Below are 24,276 nucleotides of genomic sequence, written 5' to 3' on the forward strand. Positions count from 1 at the left end.
ATGTGAAAGCCAAGACTATAACAGGGTTCAAAAAAGAACTAAAGTTCCTGGAGGATAGGTCCATTGATGGCTATTAGCCAGAATGGGCAGGGATGGTGTCCCTAACCTCTGTTTGCCAGAACCTGGGAATGGGCGACAGGGATGGATCCCTTGATGATGACCTGTTCTGTTCATTCCCTCTGGGGCACCTGGCACTGGCCACTGTCGGCAGACAGGATACTGGGCTAGATGGACCTTTGATCTGACCCAGTCTGGCTGTTCTTATGTTCAAATAGAAACAACCGGTTGTGCTAAGTGCTTCAGCTTCACCTGTTAGGCCCTAGCTGGGGGTGTCAGGAAATTGGTGGTGACCATGACAGAGCTGTTATCTTACCCTTGTACGACAAACAAAAGTAGAAATTTCTTTTAGCTGCCACCTGCTCTGCCCTAAAGTCAGTGACCTACTTTGTGTCTCATTTGCAAATAATGGCCCAGGGCAGGTTTTGCATTTTAAGATGAGTTTGTTTCTGGACAGCAGTCACTCTAAAGAATTGGTTGCTTCTATCCTGCTTGCCATGTTTGTCCCAGTGGGACCCTGGAGACTCCATGTGGGACCAATGCAATCTTATTCTGGAATAAATGTGGCCTCACATGGAGTTATTCAGGAATAGCTACTGCCCTCTAATGCACACCCTGCCTTAATCTGAATTACCTTGCAAATGTAAACAAGGCCTAACAGAAATGTTTGTCCCAATCCCTCTCCCCCAGCTTGTGCCTAGCCTACAAGGCAAGACTTCTGTTTCCCTCCCTTTCAAAGCTAGGAAATGTTAGAAGGGGCTAGAGAAAGATCCCAGTGGTTCAGTAATCACTGAAATGTAGGCCTGGAAGGGACCTCAAGAGGTCCTCTAGTCCAGCCCCCTGCATGAGTAAACTGCACCATCCTTTTGCCATGTTTTTCTAACCTCTCCTTAAAAAACCTCCAAAGAGCTAGGGGTTGCACAACCTCCCTTTGAAGCTTATTCCAGTCCTTACCTATTCTTCTAGTTAGGGGCTTTCCCTAATATCTAAGCTAAATCTCTCTCTGCTGCAGATTAAGCCAATTTGCATCTTTTCCTACCTTCAGTGGACATGGGGAACAGTTGATCACCACCCTCTCTGTATAACCACCCTTCACACATTTTGCAGACAGTTAATGACTATGTCCAGCCTTCCTGTAGCACTCCTTACCTGTAGATCTCTGTGTTGGCACAGCGGCGGGTCAGGATGACTCCCTCCCTGTTCATGGATGGCGGTGTGTAGGGGCGGAGAATGAAGAAGACAGAGCAGAAGTGACTCTGAGAGGGGCCATAGCGGGGCAGGACTGGGAATAGAACCCAGGAGTGTTGCCAACCTCAAGCATTATGAGTCGGAGCCACCCAAAATCACGAGACTTAGAATCCAGCACTCATGACTTCTTTCCCACCAGTTCTCTTTATTATTGAGACCTGGTAGGGGTCACACTTTCAAGCCTCTTCTCTGCCACAACAAGGGCTAGACCCTTTACTTTACTTTTTTTAATTAAAGCTGAGATTCTCCTGCAATCCCATGACTCCAGGAGTTGGGGCTTGAAGAAAAACACCAAATATTGTGAGACTCAGGATAAAAACAATGCGGTGGCTGCATCTCCCCCTTCCCAGAATGCAGAGACTGGGGGTGCCAGCTCTTAGACTAATTGTTTTGTTCCCTCTTCCCCCTACCCCCAGGCCAGAAGATTCAGTCTCTGAGATCCCGCTGCTCCCACGTGACGTCCTGCACGTGCTGAGCCAACAGCTGGCGCACTGTGTGGCCCAGATGGCCCGCGAGGAGGTGGCCGAGGCGGGCCTTGGCCAGGCGCTCCTGCACGTCAAGTTCTTTATCATCATCTGCAGGTAGGCTGGAGAGTCAAATTGTTGTTCTGGTGAAGTCTGTGAGAACCGCTTGGAGGCCTCAGAGGACCGGATCCTGCTTCCCAAGCCCTCCAGGTTTACCATGCCAGCATAAAACAGCTTCTTTATTACCTTGCTGGTTACTCAGAAGTCCAAACAACACAGTTCCCTTAAAGTGATCCAGCCTCAGGCCTCCATCTAGGTACCCACTCCAAGTATGATGAAAATTTCTGTAAATCTTATTTCATCATATAAAAGAAAGGGTTCTGCCCATTCCAAAGGATCGGACACATCACCTCCCAGGTTAATGAATCTTTCAGATTTTACCCAAATACACACTACAGCCAATTCTTATTAACTACACTAAAATTTATTAAAAAACAAAAGAGAGAGAGTATGGTTAAAAGATCAATATACATCCAGACACGAGATCAGTTCATTTAGGTGCAGATTCATAGCCGAGATGGTGAGCTGAGTGGTTGCAAAGAGTTCTTTCAGAAGTAGTTAATAATTTATAGTCCAATGTCCAAATATCACATTCAGGGCGTACCAGCATAACTGGGACCCCAATCGTGCAACTCAAACTTCCCCTGAAGAATCTTAAGCAGACCTGAGATGACAGAATCAGGACCCAAGGATCTATTTTTACAATTTCATGTCCTCTTTGATGAGTTGGGAGTTCCTCGGGGAACAAAAGGTAATTAGGATGACTTTGAAGGAGGTCCGTCACTGGTACTTACCTATAGGAATTAACATAAGACTGTTTGCTTGTTCCTCCACCATTCACAGATTATTTGCTATGCATTTCAAAGAGAGATGAATATCGAGATTAGACGAAGGTCTTAGACAAAGGTTTCTAACCATCAGAGGAGTGAAGTTTTGGAATAGCCTTCCGAGGGAAGTAGTGGGGGCAAAAGATCTATCTTGCTTTAAGATTAAACTCGATAAGTTTATGGAGGAGATGGTATGATGGGATAACATGGTTTTGGTAATTAAATATTCATGGTAAATAGGCCTAATGGCCTGTGATGGGTTTTTAGATGGGGTAAGATCCAAGTTACCCGGGAAAGAATTTTCTGTAGTATCTGGCTGATGAATCTTGCCCATATGCTCAGGGTTTAGCTGATCGCCATATTTGGGGTCGGGAAGGAATTTTCCTCCAGGGCAGATTGGAAGGCCCTGGAGGTTTTTCGCCTTCCTCTGTAGCATGGGGCACGGGTCACTTGCTGGAGGATTCTCTGCTCCTTGAGGTCTTCAAACTACAATTTGAGGACTTCAATAGCACAGATATAGGTGTGAGGTCTTTTTTAGGAGTGGTGGGTGAAATTCTGTGGCCTGCATTGTGCAGGAGGTCAGACTAGATGATCATAATGGTCCCTTCTGACCTAAATATCTATGAATCTATGAGATATCCCGTGTTTACAATTCATTTAAATGCTCGGATCTTCTTTTGACCTCTGAATTATCAGAATACAAGTTGATTACCTTGTTGACCCTACTCATACATATGTAAATACACAAACATTATCTCCCCACATGTCTTCTGTGCGTTATTTATTTTTCTAGCCATGTGTGACACACACACAAACCCAGCGCCCCCTGCCAGGTTTTGCGGGACCTGACGAGGCAGAGCCCTCTCCCCCAGTGATGCGCGGGGGGGACCCTGTATCCAAGACAGCAGTTTGTACAGTTTCTATCTCTGGTTCGGTTTCCATGGAAACCAATCCACCATCGCTTTCAACATTGCATTTTAAGCTCTGGGAAAAAAGACTCTCCCATCCCTGCTGCCCCTGCCCTGCCCTGCCTTGTCTGCAGGCCGCATCTCCACTGTGGTTGCCTGCAGACAAGTTTTGGGGATCACCTCCTTCTCTTACGGGGCACCTGGTGTCCCTCACGCCTAGCGCGTAGATTTCCACCTAGCGCCCTGTCTAATGGCTGTGTGCTGTAAAACACCACTCAAGGCAGCCCTCTGCTGATCATCCCATAATGAGTAGGACTTTAACCAGAGGCTGATGTGAGAAGGTACCCTCCCGAGTCCTGCTCCTCGCCTCTGCGTCCTCCCCCCAAGCCAGAGCTCCCACCACAAGCCCACCTGTGGTTTCCATTGCTCTGCGGCCTTGGGATTCATACATTCAGGCAGACGTGCCCTGGCTTTGCAGGGCTTGGAAGCGAGAGAGCCTTGAAGTGCAGGTCTGAGTTTTCCTCAGCGTGTTGGATTTGGGGTACAGTTGGGAGGGTTCTTGTGTCATCTACCTCAAGCCTAGTTTCATATCAAAATGAACCCAGAGCCCCCGGCTAGCTCCTGGCTGTGGTCAGTAGCCCTCAGCCCTGGCTTCCCCTTCTCCTTTCAGAGCACGAGCTGGTGGTTTTTATTCTGTTGCTAATTTTGTGGTGAGACTATTGTGTTCCTTCAGCCATTACCAGCCTTGGCAACACCAGGATGTGTGAAGCCTTTAGCTTATCTTCCTGCTATCTAGCCACCCTGGCCTTTTGAAATAGGGAGGAGGGACGGCCCGATGCCATGTGGGGCAGGTGAAAGCACTGGGGTCTGTCTCAGTTCCGCTCAGGGCAACTAAGCAGGAGGTGGGTCCCTGCGCCGGAGTGTCTCGTGGCCGGTTACCAAACGTCTTTCTTAGCACTGGGTGATAAGGGGGCGCAGCTTAGCTCTTAGCAGCCTTATCTCCTGGAATTTCAGGAGCCTGGTCGCTGCTCACGTTTCGGGTTGGCCCGAGGGCTGGAAAGGGGGGATGGCAGAGGACCTGTGGGGGCGAGGGAGCCAGGGATGGATGAGAGGAGGAAGGAAGGTGGCTAGAGGGGAATGAAGGGAGAATGCAGAGGATACGGTGCTGTCCAGGGGCTTAACCTCCAGACTGCATGGTTCCCCCAACACCAGCCATCCCCACCCCCATCTTTCACTTCGCTGAGGTGCTGAAATCTGCCAGGACAATATCGAATGTTGCTGCACCCTTGACATGGCTAGGGGGAGTGGAGGGGCTTTCCCTGGATCTACCCTCCAGAGCCCTTGATTCTGAGCCAGCCCAAGTCTCTGCTGAGCCAACTTGGGGTTTGTTTGGTTTTTTTTCCGTTGACATGTTATTTCTCAGCGACAGCTGCGAGGTGCTGTCACGTTGCCCTGCCTCACCCGGGAGAGCAGCCCATCCTGCTTCAGTCCAGCATCAGGGGTACGTTCACACTGGAAAGAAGCTGAAACTCGCTCATGGTTCAAATCCTCCACCTTGCGGAGAGCAACTTCGGTGCTAAGAAACCCCGGGTCTTATTCTGACCTCCGCTGTGCTGGGGGTGACCGGGTTGATCCCGGTGTGACCCAAGACCAGAACTGGAGTCCCTCCTTTAAGGGGCCCCCTGATGTCATGCCACGTCCTGCTCCGTTCCGGGAAAGTCTCCAATTCCTGAACCTCCCTTGCTGCCTGTCTCCCGCCCCCAGCACTTACTGAGCACTGACAGTCTGTGTGGTTCTTCCTACCCAGGTCCTTCTCTGGTCCTCATGGCCATAGGATTGAAGCTGCTTGCAATCATGAATGGACTCTCAACGCCCCCAGGAGATAGGGCAGTGCTAGTATTCCCCATTATTTACACAGGGAAACTGAGGCACGGAGGGAGTGACTTGGCCATAGTCACACACTGTGTCGATGGCAGCGCCAGGAACAGAACCCAGTCCAGTGTTCTAGCCACTAGGTCACAAAGTGCCTGGCCCGTCCTTTCGACCCGTCGCGCAGAACAAGCTGCAGTAGGTACGGTCCCTGCCCCAGCTCGGCAGATAATGCAGCACTGAAGTATTTAGTGTCACAGAGGCAGGTACAGTGTTTACCCATTCTACCCATGGAGCAACTGAGGCACACAAAGTCACTTGATTAGGCTCCTCCAGCACTTGTCTGGCAGAGCTGGGGGTAGACCCAGGAGTCCTGTCTCCCAGCGCTGCACGGTAACCCCGAGTCTGTCCCCACCTCGCTGTGGGAGCCTTTGCTAGGGGGATGCAGCTGCTTGTATTGTCGGTTTCTCCTCCTCCCCCCCTCCCCCCATGCAACAAGAGCAAGGGAGGGGTCCGCACGCTGGCTTGTGAGGTGGGGAGGTGCTAGGGGGGTTCCGTTTGCCATCGAAAGGGGAAGTGGTGCTAGTAGGGTGAGGAGCAGCCACTTCAGTGCCTCTTTCCTGACTGCGGAGCAACGCAGCTTGTCCCCCTGGCTGCCAGCTGGGGCTGTCTGCAGCGCTCAGCGGGAGCCCTGGAGGTGCCAGGGGAGCACATCCAGCATGCAGGAGAGCAAAGGGGACAAGGCACTGGGAGGCGGGCTACAGCACGGCACGTCTGTCCCCACTCCAGTGCCCAGGGTGTAAAGATGCCTGGCTAGTCTGTGCTGTCCGCGTGGGTGGCCGACGAGAGGAAGGAAGCTCGGTGTTTACAGCACTGGACTAGGCTCTGCCACGGACTCACCATGTGACCTGGAAGTCACTTAATTGCTCTGGGCCTCAGTTCCCCATCTGTACAATGGGGTTAATGGCTCTTCCTTCCTCCCTCCCACGCTCTGCCTTGTTTGTTTAGACGGCATGTTCTTGGGGTAGGCATCGTCCTTGCTGTGTATTTGTACAGTGCCTAGCACAGTGGGGCCCCCATCTCGGCTGGGTGACTGGAAGCTACAGTAATACCAGGAATGGGTTATGAGCAGAGAAGCAGCCCTGCTGACGCTCAGAACAGAGCCTTGCTCCTGGGGCTCCTATCAGACAGCCCTGATCTTCTTGCTGGGGGATGAATGGAGCTGGCAGCCATCAGGGGAGGGAAGAGGCTAATGTGGGGTTTGCCCTCTTGGCTGGGTGTAGCTAACAGAAGTCACGGGAGTGAAAACCTTGTGCGTTGGATGCAAGCGGGAGGATCTTTAGCATTTATGTTTCTGTCTTTTCATCAGCATTCCTAGCATCGTCCCCGTTGTAGAGAGGGAGACCGAGGCATCGAGCAGGCAAGCAACTTGCCCAGAGCCACATACCATGTTGGCAGCAGAACTGAGATTAGAACCCAGATTTCCTGGCTCCCAGTTCCCCTATTCTTAGCCGCTAGATCAGCTTTCAGTAGCTAAAAATGACGCGGAGGTAGAGTTTCTCACTTCTCCCTGTCCCGTGTGCTGGTGGTAGGCTGGCTTTGTAGGAGATGGTGGGGTATTGGTTTTAGGAGATGCTGAATGGCTCTGAACATTTACACATTGCCTTTGGGAGGGGACTCTTAGTTAAACCCCTAGTCGCTTCCTGCCTCTGTCTTCCCTTAGCTTCCGATCATCCCCAGCCATCAAACATGCCCAGTAGGTCTCTTTCAGCCTTTGCATCCTTCCCCCAGCGCACCCTCAGGGTGGGGATGGAGTTTAGGAGAGGATTAAGAGAGAATGCTGATCCCCGAACGTGAGTGCTAACCTTGACACCCGCTCGCTGTCTGAGTACGTCGACACCTGCAGCAGGAGGTGTCAAGTCCAGCAGCAGGAGCCAGACCCGCCCTAGCTCTGATCGGGCTAGCACGTGGGAAGTGGAAGCGTGGCCACAGCAGCACAAAGGACTTGCCGTTCCCCGTACGCTCCCGTCTGGGGCACTGGGCACGTCCTCGCGCCACCTCTGCTCTGTGTGCGTTTTCAGCACGCTAGCCCACTCGCGTGGGCATGGCTCCGGGAGCTAACATCGATACGTCCAGCTTGAAGTGCAGACGTCCCCGAAGACACAGCACTTGTTTTGTTTTTCCCCCATCATAACTTGCAAATATTTCTGCTCCCTGGTAAATTTAAATGATCGACAAATGAACAAATCAGCTATTCCATGGCCTCACAAATCTCATTCTTCCACAGCCCAGTACAACCCTCCATTAGAAAATGTTCTGTGCTAGTGAATTCCTCCTCCGTTTGCTCCTACCTGTACCCCTTGGCTGGCCCTCCCTGAAGGGCGATAGCAGGATTATTGTTATGTATTATGGCAGCATGTAGAAGTCCCAGTCGAGATCATGGTCCCATTGTGCTAGGTGCTGTGTATGCATGTAGTAAGAGACCGCTCCTGCCCTGAAGAGCTTACAGCATCAATGGAACAGACCGGGGGCGGGTGGGTGGGGGAAAGGAAGTAGTATCCCCATTTTACAGAGGGGAAACTGAGGCACAAAGATTGAGGGGCTTGCCACGGTCTCATAGGGAGTCTGATGTCCCAAGTGTCATGGCTGGGGCATGTGCAGTGAGGGTTAGTGGGTGGAGCTGGAGTCTGGGGCCTGGGACCCGAGTCGGAAGCCAGAGTCAGAAGCCAGGTACCAGAGTCAGAGGTCAGACTGCTGGGAGTCGCAGGCCCTTTAACTTGTCCCCCGGGAAGCCGGGCTGCCCCAGTACGGTGTGCCAGCTCTTGCCGGTACGCCCTACCCGGGCATACCAGCTTATTTTCACCTCTGCTGTTGACCCAAATGCTATGGCTGGAGATTCAGCCATGATGGGGACACTGGACTGAACAGAGGGGATTGAAAGATTGGTCCTGCCAAGAAGAGAGGTCTTGACTAAAACTGGTTGGGGAGGAATTTTGGCAGAAAATTTAGTTTTTCTTGGCAAAAATTTAAAATTTTAGCCAAAATCCAAAAGAACTTAAATTCTGAAGTGCTGCTGTAATACCTCATGGGAGTTGTAGTTTAGGTGACTCACCCCTATTCTCATCCATGGAGAGGGCTCCCTGAGTGGACTACGTCTCCCATGAAGCAACATGGTCTCACCTCTGGGTCAGGGGACGTCATGCATCATGGGAGATGTAGTCCAACCAGGGAGCTCAGCCCATTCAGAAGAATGGGGGATGGGAGGTTAGGCAACATGTCCAAATACTTCAGGTTTCCTCAGAAAGAAGATGTGGTTTTGCAAAAATTGAAGTTTCTGTAGAAATGGTTTCAATGGAAAATTCTTGACCAGCGCAAATCTTGAGCTACCCGCTCCTGTCTGTCAGGAGCATTTAAAATGTCATTTGCCCATCGAGGTTCTCTCTGATGCTCGGGTTGGACTAAGGGGTTGGTAGGGGAGAGGAGAATCTCGGTTGCTGTGATGGCCCATTGTAGACTGATGTAACTGGAACCTGTTCTACGCCAGGTCCAACCCGGCCTTGTCTGGTGGGGCTGATAAGCCTTCCTGGCACAGGGTACTTTTTACTGCCCCAGCCCTTGGAAGTTCACTTCTCTCTAGGCAACACTCACTTGGGGCGGAGTTAATTTCCCAAAGGGAATTTGTGCATTTGCCTCTGTGTCCTGATCAGAAAGTTCCCCTAGCTGAAAAGGGCTCTCGCCCTGTCTGACTCCCCCATGGCTGGGGAGGTGGATGGACAGACGTGGCCACCCTTTCCTTTCCTCCAATTTACCGCCTCCCTCGGTGGCAATTATCAAGGGACTTTTCTTTGGCTGAGGAGAGCTGAGTGGAACTCCACCAATGCCTCCCTGAGAGAGGGCAGTGGGCATGGCTGTAGAACTGGGACTGGTTCTACCTTCAATTACCTTCCCATCTGGGGCAAGCCCAGCTCCACCTCTGCAGTCCCCATTGCAGATCTAGAGAAGAACACTCTCCTTGGGAATGAATGGAATGAACGTCCCCATTTGCTACCGTGCTCAAGCACTTCTTCCAAGGAGCACTCTCTGAAATGCTAGTCAGACAGCAGGCTCAGCGTTACTGTCGGCTGGTGTTTGGTTGCTCTGTCAGACTGTTCTCATCTGCCTGATTGCCTACAGGGTGCAGCAAAAGACACATCAGGTTGAGTTAATTAACCTTGGGACAGTATTAGGGGTAGGGAGATGGCTCTTTTTTTGTTTTGTTTTAGACCCGGACGAGGGGACTACTGAATAGAAGTTGCCTTGAGGCAAGGGGAAGCCATGGGTAAATCACTAACTAGTGTGGTGATAGACTAATTCATTCAAAAACCAGGCAGAGCTCACCTGATTTTCCTCCTCCCCCACCCCCTGCCAGTCTACTGCAAATCAAGCTGTACACAGTTTGCAGCTTTCCCCTTTGCTGCTACTTATCTAAACCACTTGCAAGGATTTCTGATCCTCCCCCTTTTTTTTTCTCTTCTCCCCTTGCAGGAATTTAGAAAATGTCCAAGCCGACAGGACGCCAGTTTTTATCCACGAGGTGCTTAGCTTGCTGTTTGCATGTACAGCCAAGGTAAGCACCGGCTTCGTAGCATGTGTGTTTGTGCCAGGCACATGCCCAGTTAAACAGGGCCTCTAAATAACCCCACATGGAAATGCTTATGTCTGGGGTTGGCCTGTTGTTGAAATCAACCTGAAATACATATATGGGCTATTGATATTAAGAAGCCAGCAAAATGCAAGGCCTGTGTTATACAGGAGATCAGACTAGATCCCTTCTGCCTTGGAATCTCTGAACCTGGAATATACTGGCTCTTGGGCCACAGAGCTCTCTTCTAAGGCCTCATCGTGGGTGAAGTGTGTCGCTGACATGTCACACTGGGGCCAGGACACTGTATCCCGCAAGGAACAGCCATGAAGTGGCATGTTCCTATGCTGCACACGTGTTCTGCACTCAGTGAGTGAGACTCATGCCGGGGCAGCAGGCCCAGACAAGGTCCCGTGGACCATGTAATGCCATAATGTGTGGGTCTGAGTGGGACCCCTCTGCTGGGGTGAACTGGTAAATTATGGAGCTCGCATTTTCGTGACTTGAGAGAAGTTCTGATGACTGGCTGGTCCTCTTCCCCTCTCGAACAACCCTTACAGGCGACCCACAGAGATGAAACAAATTGGACATGTGCCTGGTTTATTTTGTTGAACGAAGGCAGCTTGAAAATGATGCTGCCCGTTTAATGCTAGACACCCAGATCCCACCCAGCATGCAAGACTCTAACTGGAGAGCTGAACAGTGACCTCCTAAATGTAGTTAGAGCTGTTGCGAGGGGCAGGGATTTCTTGTATTAGGCTGCATAGAACTTTTTTGGTGGCATTCATGTAATGCCAATGACTAATCAACACTTTGGAAAAGGAAGCTTTTGTTAAAGACTTCACGCCCTCAGCCCTTGTTAAAAAATCCACAGTAAACATCTCCAAGGCCTCCCAGAGGTCATCCAGAAACACCAGGAATGATCAGACTTGACATTATGGGGATTTCAAAGGTAAATAACAACCAGGAATAATTAAAACAAAAAAATCAAACCAACTTTTTCAGGCTGCATTTTTCTATCAAAGGAAGCCAAAAATGGTCAGCTGGGTTGTTAAAACATCCTTTGTGGGCATTGGCCACATTGCAATTGCTGCTTAGTATGACGCACCCAGTCATTTGGCTGTCTCCCCCTCTGCCTTTTTTGTTCATCTCCCTCTGTTGTGCCCCATAATATGTTAAGATTGTGAGATCTTCAGGGTGGGGACTGTCTCTTTAGTGTGTGTGTGTGTACAGCATCTGGCGCAGAAAGGCCCTCCGATCCTAGCCCATGTCCTCTAGAGGACATAGTAATAATAAAGGTCACCTTCAAGAGCAGTTGCGACAGACTCAAACACACGCTCTTCCACTTACTCTGAAGGAGCTTATGATCAAATGAGAGAAATTAGCCTGAATACAGCATTTCAATAGCACTTCACATCTTCAAGGCACTTTTCAGCAGCACGACTGAATGTTAATGAAGATTATTTAGTGGGGGGTGGGCAAAGGTTTCTTTTGTTTGTTTGTTTTTAAAATGCTGCGGATTAACCAGGTTTCTTCTGTCCTTGCAGCTAAAGAACACCCCGGAGCAGTGTGCCCCCAGCAGGTCTCAGCTAGAGACCGTAACAATCTATGCATTGCACCTCTATGAATGCCTCTTCGACCCCTACCAGACGTGGAGGAGGCAGCTGAGTGGGTGAGTGGGTGTGGAGCAGTGTCCTGTCTGGATGTTCTTACTCTGCTGTGGTCTAGGCACACTGTCACAGCCCCACTGGCCTGCGGGGTCAAATTCAATGAGGAGCCATAATCCATTGCATAAAACCCGTCGGTGTGGGGTGTCGGAGCGTGGGGTCTCGAGACATGTCACTCCCCATTTCAAACATGCAGCATGACACATGGGCATCTAATGACTCTGCGCTGCACCACTCCGATGCCTTGGCCGAGTAATTTCAGCTCCCCCGCTCCCTGTTAGCTGCTCCCTGCCTGGAATCCTGTCTCACTTCCCCTGCATTTCCTGTGTTTCTAGGGAAATTGTCAGCATGAAAGAGAAGAGCAAATACAAGTTTGCACCAGCTGCTTTGCCTCTAGAGTTCAGCACTTTCTTCCAAGGTAAATGCCAAACAACCAACTCCCCCGCCTCCATCTCTGGTTGGAGGTTCGTCTGTCTCCAGTGCTGTTATCTCTCAGTTCAGGAGCCCTCCTCCTTCCCTACCCGTGCTGGAGTGAAATGTCACCCTAACCTTTCCAGCCGTTTGCAGGCAGTTATCGTGCTTAATGACCCTTGATTTCCTCCTCCCCAGCACTGGAGGCTCTCTGTGGTGTTGAAAAGAGCAAAGTTTGTGCATCCAAAAAGCATGCTTGCGCTTCCCAGATTTCCTCCCTACAGTCGGGACCCCAGCGCTGCCAGACGGCGGCTGTTAGCCAGCAGTATGTGTTGAGAAGGTGTATTTGAATATTACCCAGTATCCCATTCTGCTTCTCATGTCCCTGTATCCCAGAGGAGTGGGGACTGAGTGCATTGTTTCAAATGCGGGTGGGGAGCGAATCTAGTGCTGGCGAAAAGTACTAGTTTACCAGCCTTGGAGATTGGACCCACCTGTTTGTCCACGTAGCAGGGGCAGCAGCCAGTGTGCCTACTGCTTAATTTGAAAGACCCGCTTCTTGGGCGTCAGAGAGGAGTTGACTCTCCAGACCCGTTCAGTGTGGGCCCTCTCTGCTGAGGCTGTCTGCAAACGGGCAGGGGGTTCGTAATGTGGACGCTCCTCCACTGGGACGCTGAGCAAGTTCCGCCCAGTAGCATTGGCCTGGTCATGTGTGTCAATGTCTAAATCTTTCCTGCAAGCCGTTGAATGGCTGGGTTTTGTTCTCGTTTTGCTTGGACACCAGGAAGGCTTCCTGGGGGCTTTCCTAGCTACCAAAGCCACCTCCCATCCCTTCTGGGCCCATTCTCTGTGGGCTTGCAAGGGAAATTCCACACAGTGGTTGGAGTTCCCTTTGCTCCTTGCTTTCCTCTGACTTTTGAAACCGTCTTGCCAAAGGCGCTGTGTGCCTCTGGCTGAACCTGGGAACACCTTTACCCCACATCCCTGGGGCCGTAAATAGCCTTGTGTCAGTTTCTAGGCAAGGTTCCCCCAACCAGCGAAGAAATTTCCTTCATTGCCGGAGCTGAGCGCTCGCCGTCTCAGACTCTGAGCCTGACCACGTTAACTCTTTTGACTCAATAACTTCTGTAACGAACCTCCTAAGGAACACAGCACAATGCCGGGGGGGAGGAATATTCCTGCTTGGAACCAACAGCTCAGAGGCTGGGGATAGGCCTGGAGGTTGGGAGCCGTCTGGGGGCTTTCACTGGCAGTGCTGAGACGCACCATAAGGCGGGAGGCTTTGGAAGCACTGTAAGGGGGACTAGATGGAACGTCCTGGCTGTTTGCACAAGGAAGGGTGGGCTTTTGCAGCTGAAGGGCTGGTCTGGGACGTGGAGCTCTGCACTCAGTTCCCAGCTCTGCTCCAGACTCCCTGCACCACCTTCCTTAGCCCTTCTGTGCCGCCCCCTCTGTAAAATGGGGGGAAATGTCCTGTTCCTCCTGTCCATGTAGGTTGTAGGCTCAGTGGGGCAGAGACAGTCTTCCTGTGTCCAGGACAATGGGGCCCTGATCTCCGCTGATGCTGCTATGAGCTCATTCATTTCAGCCTCCCTCCAGGAGAGGACGATGGCAGCAAAGACAGAGGGAGGGGGAACGCTACGCATTGGAGCAGCAGTGTGGGTGGCCCCCCAGTTCCCTTCCAGCCTCCTGGTGGGAGCCTGCACTGATCAGATGGGCCAAGAGCTGGCCTTGGGGGATGGATCAGTGGCTAGCATCGGTACACGTCGTGCAGTCTCCTCACCGTTGTGTGTTTGCTGTCTGTGGCCAACCAAGGTCAACCTGGGGCCCTCGTCTTGGTGCCATCCAAGTGATGATGGAGGCTCCGGGAAGTGTGACTGACCGCACCCTGCCAGTCTCATTGGGCTCTCCCCCGAAAGCTATGGCCACCAGAAATAACCATCGCTAGCAGCAGCCCAGTAACATGTCTCACAAGGAAACGGGTTCGTCCTGCCCTTCAGAGTGGCATCATCCTCCCTGTCTCAGCTAGCTGCTTCATCCCCGAGGAGCAAGTGACTGCTTCTGGGGAGGAGGACGGGGTGCCCAGGCTGCTGCTCCATCCCATTACCGTGTCCCTCCGTGTGCTGATGGCATCTAAAGAGGAAGAGTCTTGATTGAACGGGGCGGAGCTGCTTCAGAAAACTGTGTGTGTGGCTGTCTTGCCAGGAGCTGCAGCCTATGAACCTCTAAACTTGACCCCCTTCACTTCACAAATTAACCTCGCTGTCCTTTGTACTGGAGATGAAAAGCCCAGTGCAATCTGACCGTAAGGGGGAGAAATAGCTGGTTGCTTGCCATGCTGTAGAAATATGCTTTGGACATTTTCTTTACTTTTTAAAAGCCCCATTCCCCACCCCAGCTTGGGGATATTTTTTTTTTTTTTTTTTTTTACATTAGAAACTCAGGTCTTGGCTAACCTGCAGTTCTTGGAGGACTCTGTGGATGGCTGGAGTGAAACCTGCTTGAGGGCAAAGGATTATTTCTGTTCACTATTAAACTTTATTTTGTGCTCACTTAACTCAAACACTGAGAAAAACAGATCTCTTTATGAACCATTCTTGCATCTTCTGTTAAGTGCTGCTTTCCCCTCCCCACCTTCTGTTATGCTTCTTCAAAGCACACAGAATCTTGGCCTACACTTCCCCCCCCCCCCCCCCTCGGCCCTCACCCCCCAAAAAAGTTCTGCTTGTTTTAGAAATGTCAAATCTCATTTTTCCTGTTCTTGGTGGAAGTCTTGTTGGAGGACCAGGGAGCTGGAGTAAGAGCTTTCTTAGCCTTTCATTGAAGGAGGGTTGTTTTTTTTAAGAGCTTTTCTTCCAGCTGTTTCTCGGGCATTGCAGTTAAATAGGCATTATGCAAAATAAACATAGTTTTAGACAATCTGACTTAAAACTTCATAGGTTTTGCTTCCCAGATTACCCAACCTCTTTCATTGTCCTGTACTTGGAACTCATCCAAGAACAAGACCTGAATTTCTAATGGAAAACATTATTTTTGAAAGGTTTCAGAGTAGCAGCCGTGTTAGTCTGTATCCGCGAAAAGAAAAGGAGTACTTGTGGCACCTTAGAGACTAACCAATTTATTTGAGCATAAACTTTCGTGAGCTACAGCTCACTTCATCGGATGCATGCAGTGGAAAATACAGTATGGTCCATCTTGATTATCACTACAAAAAGTTTTTTTTCTCTCCTGCTGGTAATAGCTCACCTTAATGGATCACTCTCGTTATAGTGTGTATGGTAACACCCATTGTTTCGTGTTCTCTATGTGTGTGTATATATATCTTCCTACTGTATTTTCCACTGCATGCATCCGATGAAAGTGGGCTTTAGCCCACGAAAGCTCATGCTCAAATAAATGTGTTAGTCTCTAGGGTGCCACAAGTCCTCCTGTTGTTTTTGAAAATACCCCTCCAGGCTTTTCTACAACACTATAAAGAAGGAAGAAAGTCTGCAAACACAATTCTCTCCCCATTTACAAGTTACTTTTTAACTAAGGTGTGAGAGGGTTGGGTTTCATGAAAATTCCTTCCCCCCCCCACACACACACTTTTCAGCATAGCCCCTCATTTTCTAAGATTAACTTGAATTCACCAATAACTTCCTGACTAACTGGAGGCCTGTGCTATTGGAGGAAACAGAGCGGGGGGTTTACAGAAAAACCCTGGATTCAGGCACCCCTAAACTGCAGGGCTCTGTGAAATCCACATCCAAGTCTGGATACATATTTTGAAAAAAGAAAAGGAGTACTTGTGGCACCTTAGAGACTAACCAATTTATTTGAGCATGAGCTTTCGTGAGCTACAGCTCACTTCATCAGATGTTTACCGTGGAAACTGCAGCAGACTTTATATACACACAGAAATCATGAAACAATACCTCCTCCCACCCCACTGTCCTGCTGGTAATAGCTTATCTAAAGTGATCAACAGGTGGGCCATTTCCAGCACAAATCCAGGTTTTCTCACCCTCCACCCCCCCACACAAATTCACTCTCCTGCTGGTGCTAGCCCATCCAAAGTGACAACTCTTTACATAATCAAGTCGGGCTATTTCCTGCATAGATCAAGGTTTTCTCACATCCCCCCCACCCCCATACACACACAAACTCACTCTCCTGTTGGTAATAGCTCATCTAAACTGACCATTCTCCAGGTTTAAATCCAAGTTAAACCAGAACATCTGGGGGGGGGGGGTAGGAAAAAACAAGAGGACACAGGCTACCTTGCATAATGACTTAGCCACTCCCAGTCTCTATTTAAGCCTAAATTAATAGTATCCAATTTGCAAATGAATTCCAATTCAGCAGTTTCTCGCTGGAGTCTGGATTTGAAGTTTTTTTGTTTTAAGATAGCGACCTTCATGTCTGTGATTGCGTGACCAGAGAGATTGAAGTGTTCTCCGACTGGTTTATGAATGTTATAATTCTTGACATCTGATTTGTGTCCATTTATTCTTTTACGTAGAGACTGTCCAGTTTGACCAATGTCCATGGCAGAGGGGCATTGCTGGCACATGATGGCATAGATCACATTGGTGGATGTGCAGGTGAACGAGCCTCTGATAGTGTGGCTGATGTATCAGAGGCTCGTTCACCTGCACATCCACCAATGTGATCTATGCCATCATGTGCCAGCAATGCCCCTCTGCCATGGACATTGGTCAAACTGGACAGTCTCTACGTAAAAGAATAAATGGACACAAATCAGATGTCAAGAATTATAACATTCATAAACCAGTCGGAGAACACTTCAATCTCTCTGGTCACGCAATCACAGACATGAAGGTCGCTATCTTAAAACAAAAAAACTTCAAATCCAGACTCCAGCGAGAAACTGCTGAATTGGAATTCATTTGCAAATTGGATACTATTAATTTAGGCTTAAATAGAGACTGGGAGTGGCTAAGTCATTATGCAAGGTAGCCTGTGTCCTCTTGTTTTTTCCTACCCCCCCCCCCAGATGTTCTGGTTTAACTTGGATTTAAACCTGGAGAATGGTCAGTTTAGATGAGCTATTACCAGCAGGAGAGTGAGTTTGTGTGTGTATGGGGGTGGGGGGGATGTGAGAAAACCTTGATCTATGCAGGAAATAGCCCGACTTGATTATGTAAAGAGTTGTCACTTTGGATGGGCTAGCACCAGCAGGAGAGTGAATTTGTGTGGGGGGGTGGAGGGTGAGAAAACCTGGATTTGTGCTGGAAATGGCCCACCTGTTGATCACTTTAGATAAGCTATTACCAGCAGGACAGTGGGGTGGGAGGAGGTATTGTTTCATGATTTCTGTGTGTATATAAAGTCTGCTGCAGTTTCCACGGTAAACATCTGATGAAGTGAGCTGTAGCTCACGAAAGCTCATGCTCAAATAAATTGGTTAGTCTCTAAGGTGCCACAAGTACTCCTTTTCTTTTTGCGAATACAGACTAACACGGCTGTTCCTCTGAAACATATTTTGAAGAAGCCCTACACTTTACTGATGAACTGAATTGAAGCTCTGTATTTTATTATGACGAATAAGCTACACAGGGTAACTCCTTGCATTGGGAGACTTTAGATTGGATCTTGTATTAAACGTTTTTGGGTGGGTGGGGGTGCGTGTGTGTGTGACTGACTTAAACACATGTTGGAAGTGACCAGTAGAACTCATGCATCCGATGAAGTGAGCTGTAGCTCACGAAAGCTTATGCTCTAATAAATTGGTTAGTCTCTAAGGTGCCACAAGTCCTCCTTTTCTTTTGAGCCTGGTGAGTATCTGATTAGATAACAAATGGTACTTGGATGACTAGTGCAGGGGTAACCTCCCGGGGCTCAGAGTTTGGCCTGGCTCAGGATTAGCAATATCTATACAGTGCCATAGAGATACCGGGCACAAGTAAAGTCGGGGTTCCTGGCCTGTGGTGCTTACAGTCTGAATTAGCCCACACGTGCAGGAGAGGACTGAGTGGCGGGGGGCAGAAATCAACACCAGGATGTTAGCGCTGTTTTTAGAAGAGGCAGCTATTCCTATGGGGGCAGGAGCCCGTTTGCGTGGATTGATTGCACATTACTCATTGGCTGCTCGGGTTTTTAATATTCTCTGTTGCAAGCTGGGGATTTATCCTCGCTGGCGCTCTCTCCTTCGCATGCTAATGGGTTTGCTCTGTGCACCACCAAGCGATCTCCCGTGCAGCAGGGAGACCATAGACTCCAGATGTTTCAGGGTAGGCCTGGGTGCCCCTAATGCTTTATTTACCATTATCCATTGATCACACAGCACTGGAGTATTGGATACTTCTAGAGAGGGAACGGCAAACTTCCTTTTTCCTCCGGTATCTCAGCCCCTGTTTGGTGTACTCTGTAGAGGGGTGACATTGTATCCACTCCAAGAGCCCCTGCCAGGCGCCTGATGCCAGGTTGGTGTCTCTTAGGCAGGAGGGTACCTCGCTGGATGGACCCTTCTTAAGGCTACACACACACAGAGGCACTTAATTTACACATCTGAGTTAGTGCCTCTGAGCTGCGAGACTGCAGGGTTGTGGCTAGAGAACTTGCATCTGACTGCTGGGGGAAGCTAATCAATAGCCCCTTTCTAGTCATAACAGGGCAGAAAAAGCCCCTAAAACTACGCAGGGAGTTTTTCTTTGACCACATGGTGTAAATCCCCTTGCCCAGTTATTTTTAGGAGGGAAAAAAGCTCTTTGCATCCGGGCTGATTTCTCACATAGCACGTTCTGTCCCAGTGCCTACTGGGAGTGAAGGCCGTAAGCACTGCGCATCTGCAAGATTGGGGCCCTTTGCAGCACTGTTAAAATCCCACCCTGTCCCACAAAGAATCGGGGGGCACCAGGGAAACCTTCCCTGAGCCCCACGTCCAGCAGCCCTACTAGATAATGAGCTTTCATGCACACGCTGTGCCCGGGGACAAGCGTCTCCAGACGAGTCTTCTCGTGGAATTAATTGGCAGAATTTCCTTTGGGGGAAACCCATTTCTGGGCAGTGAAGCCTCGTGGGGTTTTCAGTGGCTGGTGTTTGTATCGATGCAGGTAGCTGGGCTTCTGACCATGTGCCTGCTGGTATCTTCTCCAATCTGTCTCTTTTTTCCTTCCCTTTTCCGTAGCCGCCTCCCTTCTGCCGCCAACCCACATACCTGACTCATAACCTCTCTTCTCTCGTCCATGCTCTTCCCCTTCTCAGCATCCATCCTGCTGCTTGCCTGGGGTGCTGAATGGGGAGCTGGGTTCTCGTCCCAGATTGCTGTGTGGCGCTGTGGGGGGGGGGGCGCGTCTCCATGTGCCTTGGCTTTCTCGGCTGTAAAACAGGGGTAGTGCTAGTTAGCCCCTGTCAAGCTTTCTTCCCCCCTCTGAACTCTAGGGCACAGATGTGGGGACTTGCATGAAAACCCCCCCAAACTTATTTTTACCAGCTTAGGTTAAAACTTCCCCAAGGTACAAACTATTTTACCTTTTGTCCCTGGACTTTATTGCTGCCACCACCAAGTGTCTAACAAATATAACAGGGAAAGAGCCCGCTTGGAAACGTCTTTCCTCCCAAAATCCCCCCAAGCCCTACACCCCCTTTCCTGGGGAAGGCTTGATAAAAATCCTCACCAGTTTGGGTGAACACAGACCCAAACCCTTGGATCTTAAGAACAATGAAAAAGTATTCAGGTTCTTAAAAGAAGAATTTTAATTGAAGAAAAAGTAAAAGAATCACCTCTGTAAAATCAGGATGGTAAATACCTTATAGGGTAATCAGATCCAAAACATAGAGAATCCCTCTAGGCAAAACCTTAAGTTACAAAAAGACACAAAAACTGGAATATACATTCCATTCAGCACAGCTTATTTTATCAGCCATTTAAACAAAACAGAATCTAACGCGTATCTAGCTAGATTGCTCACTGATTTTTTTACAGGAGTTCTGACCTGCATTCCTGCTCTGGTCCTGGCAAAAGACAACACACAGACAGAGAGAACCCTTTGTTTCTCCCCCCCCCCTCCAGCTTTGAAAGTATCTTGTCTCCTCATTGGTCATTTTGGTCAGGTGCCAGAGAGGTTATCCTTGCTTCTTAACCCATTACAGGTGAAAGGGTTTTTCTTCTGGCCAGGAGGGATTTAAAGGTGGTTACCCTTCCCTTTATATTTATGACAGCCTCCCTTTGTAAAGGGCTTTGACATCTATGATGAAAAATGCTGAGATCTCAGGTACGCTCCTTGCTGTCCTTAAAGGGAAATGGTCAGCTCAGACTTGGCCCCAAATGTAGGTCTTGTAAAAGCAGCGTTTAATCATAGAACCATAGGGACTGGAAGGGTCATCTAGTCTAACCCCCTGCCAAGATGCAGGATTTGTTGGATCTAAACTATCCAAGACAGATGCTTCTACAGCCTCTAAAGTGCTTGGAAATCCTCTGAAAAATGGAGGTAGAGAAGGCCAAAGCTTGGCATTAAAATCCTATAGCCAGGGCAGGCCAGAGAACATCGCCGTCAAGGATTCCTGCACCATATCCTGGCCCCAAACCCCGTAATAACACTGCGCTAAGCTATGCTGTGCCTCGACAGCACTGCAGTCTCCTCGAAGTGAAACAGCAATCCCAGCTGGATGCCCAATTACCAGCTCCCTGAACCACGCGTGTGGCATGCAGAGATGCTAACGCCACAGACGTTTAATGCTGAAGAGATGTTTCCGTGAGGTTTTTTTAAAACTTCCATTGGAAAGGGCTTTATTTAAGAAAACACCCATCTAAACCCCATCCAGGTCTTTCCTGCCCAAATAAGTTTGCTTTGGAGGGGTAGCACATGAGACCCAGAGTGTGAAACTGACTAGCAACAGAAGTGAAATTGACCGGTCCCTTTGCCTCTGAAATGCAGAGATTAAACAGTGTAAAGCCACTGTTCTTTCCTTCTTACCTACCCAGGATAATGGTACTTGTAATCCAGGTGAGTGAGTGAGTGTTTCTAGCCAGACCGTGATCCTCCTAGCTCAATCAGTAGGTAATGCCAGCAGGAAGTTGTCAAGGGAAGATGTGAGGAATGATTACGTGACTTGGAGAAAGAAGCTCCAGATACAGCAAAAGGGGTGACTCACAGGAGGCGTCTTTCCTGCTCTCGAATCTCGGTGCATTGCATCTGTGTAGGGTTGGATGGCTTTTAATCCATCTGTTACGCTGTTTCTCCTTTCTGCCTTGGCTTGGTACTGTTTTCCCCAGTGGAGTGTGGAACACATGCTCTGCAAAGCTTCGTGCGATGTTCTGCACAAACCCTGCTTTGCAAAGGTTGTGTGATGTGTCCTTGGTCTTTTGTATTTTGTGTGTGTTCAGCATTGCACGTAATGGGCCTCTGATCCTGGGTGGGCAATATCCAGGGGATTTGGTAACTCAAACAGGAACGATAAAGCAACCAATATTAACTACATACACTTACCATGCTCAGTATACCTCATAACTGTGCTGGGGGCAGGGTTAAGTGACTTGCCCAGAGGTACATGGGGGAGTCTGTGGCAGAGCTGGGAATTGAATTTGGCTTTTGAGTCTCCCTCCAGTGCCTGAGCCATGAGGCCTCTGATGCTACCACTAGGAGGGAAACTATTGGCAGGGAAGTAGAACTATTGGCAAGTCTTGTAGATGCAGATTGTGACAAACCCGGCTTTTGGGCCTGCCTTTCTGCGCAGAGGCCCTATTGTGGGGGAGAGGGGAGATGAGTTGTGAGCTAACAGCCCGTCAGTTTTGTGTCCCGCAAGGAGAGCGTTGAAACGTGGCATCCTGTGAAGCGAGTTTGTACCGACTCCCTTAGTGGGAGCGCCTGGCTCAGACCTTTGTGTGTCCGGTCAGAGACTGGCGGCCGAGAGCTCCGCGGGTGCCGGGGGGAACGGGAGGGCTTGGCCTCTGTTTCGTGCATCGCTCTGGGCCTGCTGGGACTTGGAGCGGTTTTGTGGTACCTGGGAGAGGCCGGGCTGGGGACTGGACATGCTCCAAGGACTAGAGATCAGGGTCATGTGCCATTGGTCTCGTCCCCACCTCTCCCAGCAGTCGCCGTGCCCCTCGCTAGGAGGGAAATGCTGCGCTCACCTCCCAGCTCGGCAGGAGAAGGAACCCGACCCTCTTTGGCTTGACACGTGAACGTCATGCTAGCCCAAGGCACCGTGCTGGCAGCACTGGCTGGATGCAGGGAAGGCTTCCCCCCACGCTGCCTCAGCCTGACCTGCGGGGTTGGGGGAAGGAGTCTTCTGGCCTCATCAGTTCCTGGCTTCTCCACTGAGTCTGCCAACAAAGGGCAGCTGATGGAGGTGGCAGCATAAGTGCTGGCCTGGGACGCACGAGGTGGCTGTTTGGGGCAGTGGAACCCCATAAGGGGTGGCCAGGTTGGGAATGGAACCAGGTGTGGGCAGAGCCAGACCAGAGGAGGGGAATGTTCCCCTCTCCGACCGCCCGCCTCTGCAGGGAAGGGTCCCCGCACCGGCTTCGCACAACGGCCTGCTTCCAGGCGATCCAGGGCCCTGAGTGTTTTACTGGTGCTGGCTGGGCAGTCCCTGGCCCGTCCGCCCTTAGTAGCCCTTGGCGTGAGCACTGAGGGGCTCAGGAGCGGGTCGCTCGTCTGTTTATATCCTCCCGGGGTCTTGCCTGTAGGAAACTGGGTTTGGGCTTCCTGGAGGCGAGATGCTGCCTCCCAGAGTAGCTACACCGTGAGCGCTCTCCCTGCACGCATGCCCCGAGTGCCCATGAAGCTCTGTTTGATCCGCGCGCTCTGGGCTGGGTTTGACGCCAGGAGGGTTTCGCCGTTGGGCACCCGTTAGAATGAGAGAATTCCCCACCTCTCTGTCCCTCGACATCCCTATCACAGCAGGACCGAGGGAGCATTCCCACCCAACAGCCGTACAGCTCTGATCTGGGGAGGGCATTAGCTAATGTAGCCCCTCTCCCCCCCTGCATGGGCCGGGCTCCCTCCCATATGTTCCCAAAGGTCGATTTAAATAAGAGCGTGTTTGCCCTTCGGTAGCATCTTCCAGCCAAGGAGCAGGGGGTGAGCTTTCCAAATAATGAGTGAAGAGCTGAGGGGAAAGCTGTGTCAGCCTCCTCTTACAGATGGGGAAACTGAGGCTCAGAAAATTCTAGTCCAAGGCCACGCGGTGAGTCAGTGGCAAAAATGGAAATGGGACTCAAATCCTTGGTCTCCCAAGGACCACTAGCGCCCCATCCTAGCTGGCATGGGCTGCTTCACCTCTGGAGACACGGAGGTGATCTGAGTGTGCCCTAAATTACTATTTATGATGTGTAGTGTGGTAACGCCTAGAGGGGCAACCCAAATGAGGGCCGTGTTGTGCCAGGCGCTGAACACACACCCAGTGAGAGCCAGTCCCTCTCCCATAGAGCTCACAGTCTAAATAGACACAGCAGAGAAAGGAAGCCGTGTCATCATGGCTTTACTGATGGGGAAACTGAGGCACCAACTGGCAAAGATTCTGATACAAATCCCCAGGAAGTCTTTCCATTGATTTCAGCAGGCATTGGATAAGCCCCACCCCCCAGAGATAGGTGCTTAGTCTCCAGCTGACAGGCTAAACTTCTCGCCCTCTGCAGGGAGCTTCCAGGATGAAGGGCAGCTTCCTGAGGCTCTCCAGCTGCGACTCATCCACCTCTTTGGAGCCATTATCTCTGGAGCCAAGGTAACTCGTCCCTAGCCCTTGTGGTCCCCTCCTTCCTGAAAGCCAAGCTCTGCTCCTGGGGAGGGAGAGGTGGGCAGGGAAGTGGGCGTGGCCATGTCTGATAACCAAGCATGGGGATTCCACACCCCTTCCCAGAGATCTTTAAGGACAAGGGGGCCGAACACCTGTCGGGGATGGTGTAGGTTTTTTGTGGTCCTGCCTCAGGGTGCGGGGGCTGGACTAGGCGACCTCTCAAGGTCTCTTCCAGCCCCACATTTCTAGGACATAAAAGCAAACTGCTTGGATCCCTTCTGCATTTGTCTCCTGTTGTATGCTCACCCCCACTTGCCGCCCCCCACCTGGTGGGATGTTCTTTGTGAGCAGGGGAGGTGCAATGTGCAGCTGGCTGCATTCGGCTGGCCTGAAAGCCCCACAGGAGCCAGTGCTGCCTTTAAATGTCCCTTGTGTTGTTTTAGGGGGAAAATACTTCTA

The 24,276-nt window shown here is 50.4% G+C and overlaps 1 protein-coding gene across 1 annotated transcript in view; it reads left to right on the forward strand.

The window, feature by feature from the left end:
* Positions 1-24,276, forward strand: part of NBEAL2 (neurobeachin like 2) — a 173,507-nt gene that overhangs the window by 79,316 nt on the left and 69,915 nt on the right. The window contains 5 exon segments of the mRNA XM_073334853.1: positions 1,722-1,886; positions 9,958-10,039; positions 11,602-11,726; positions 12,057-12,139; positions 23,720-23,805. Coding sequence (XP_073190954.1) covers positions 1,722-1,886; positions 9,958-10,039; positions 11,602-11,726; positions 12,057-12,139; positions 23,720-23,805 — 541 coding nt within the window.

Source organism: Lepidochelys kempii, chromosome 2, assembly GCF_965140265.1.
Source record: "Lepidochelys kempii isolate rLepKem1 chromosome 2, rLepKem1.hap2, whole genome shotgun sequence".
NCBI classification, from domain to species: domain Eukaryota; kingdom Metazoa; phylum Chordata; order Testudines; family Cheloniidae; genus Lepidochelys; species Lepidochelys kempii.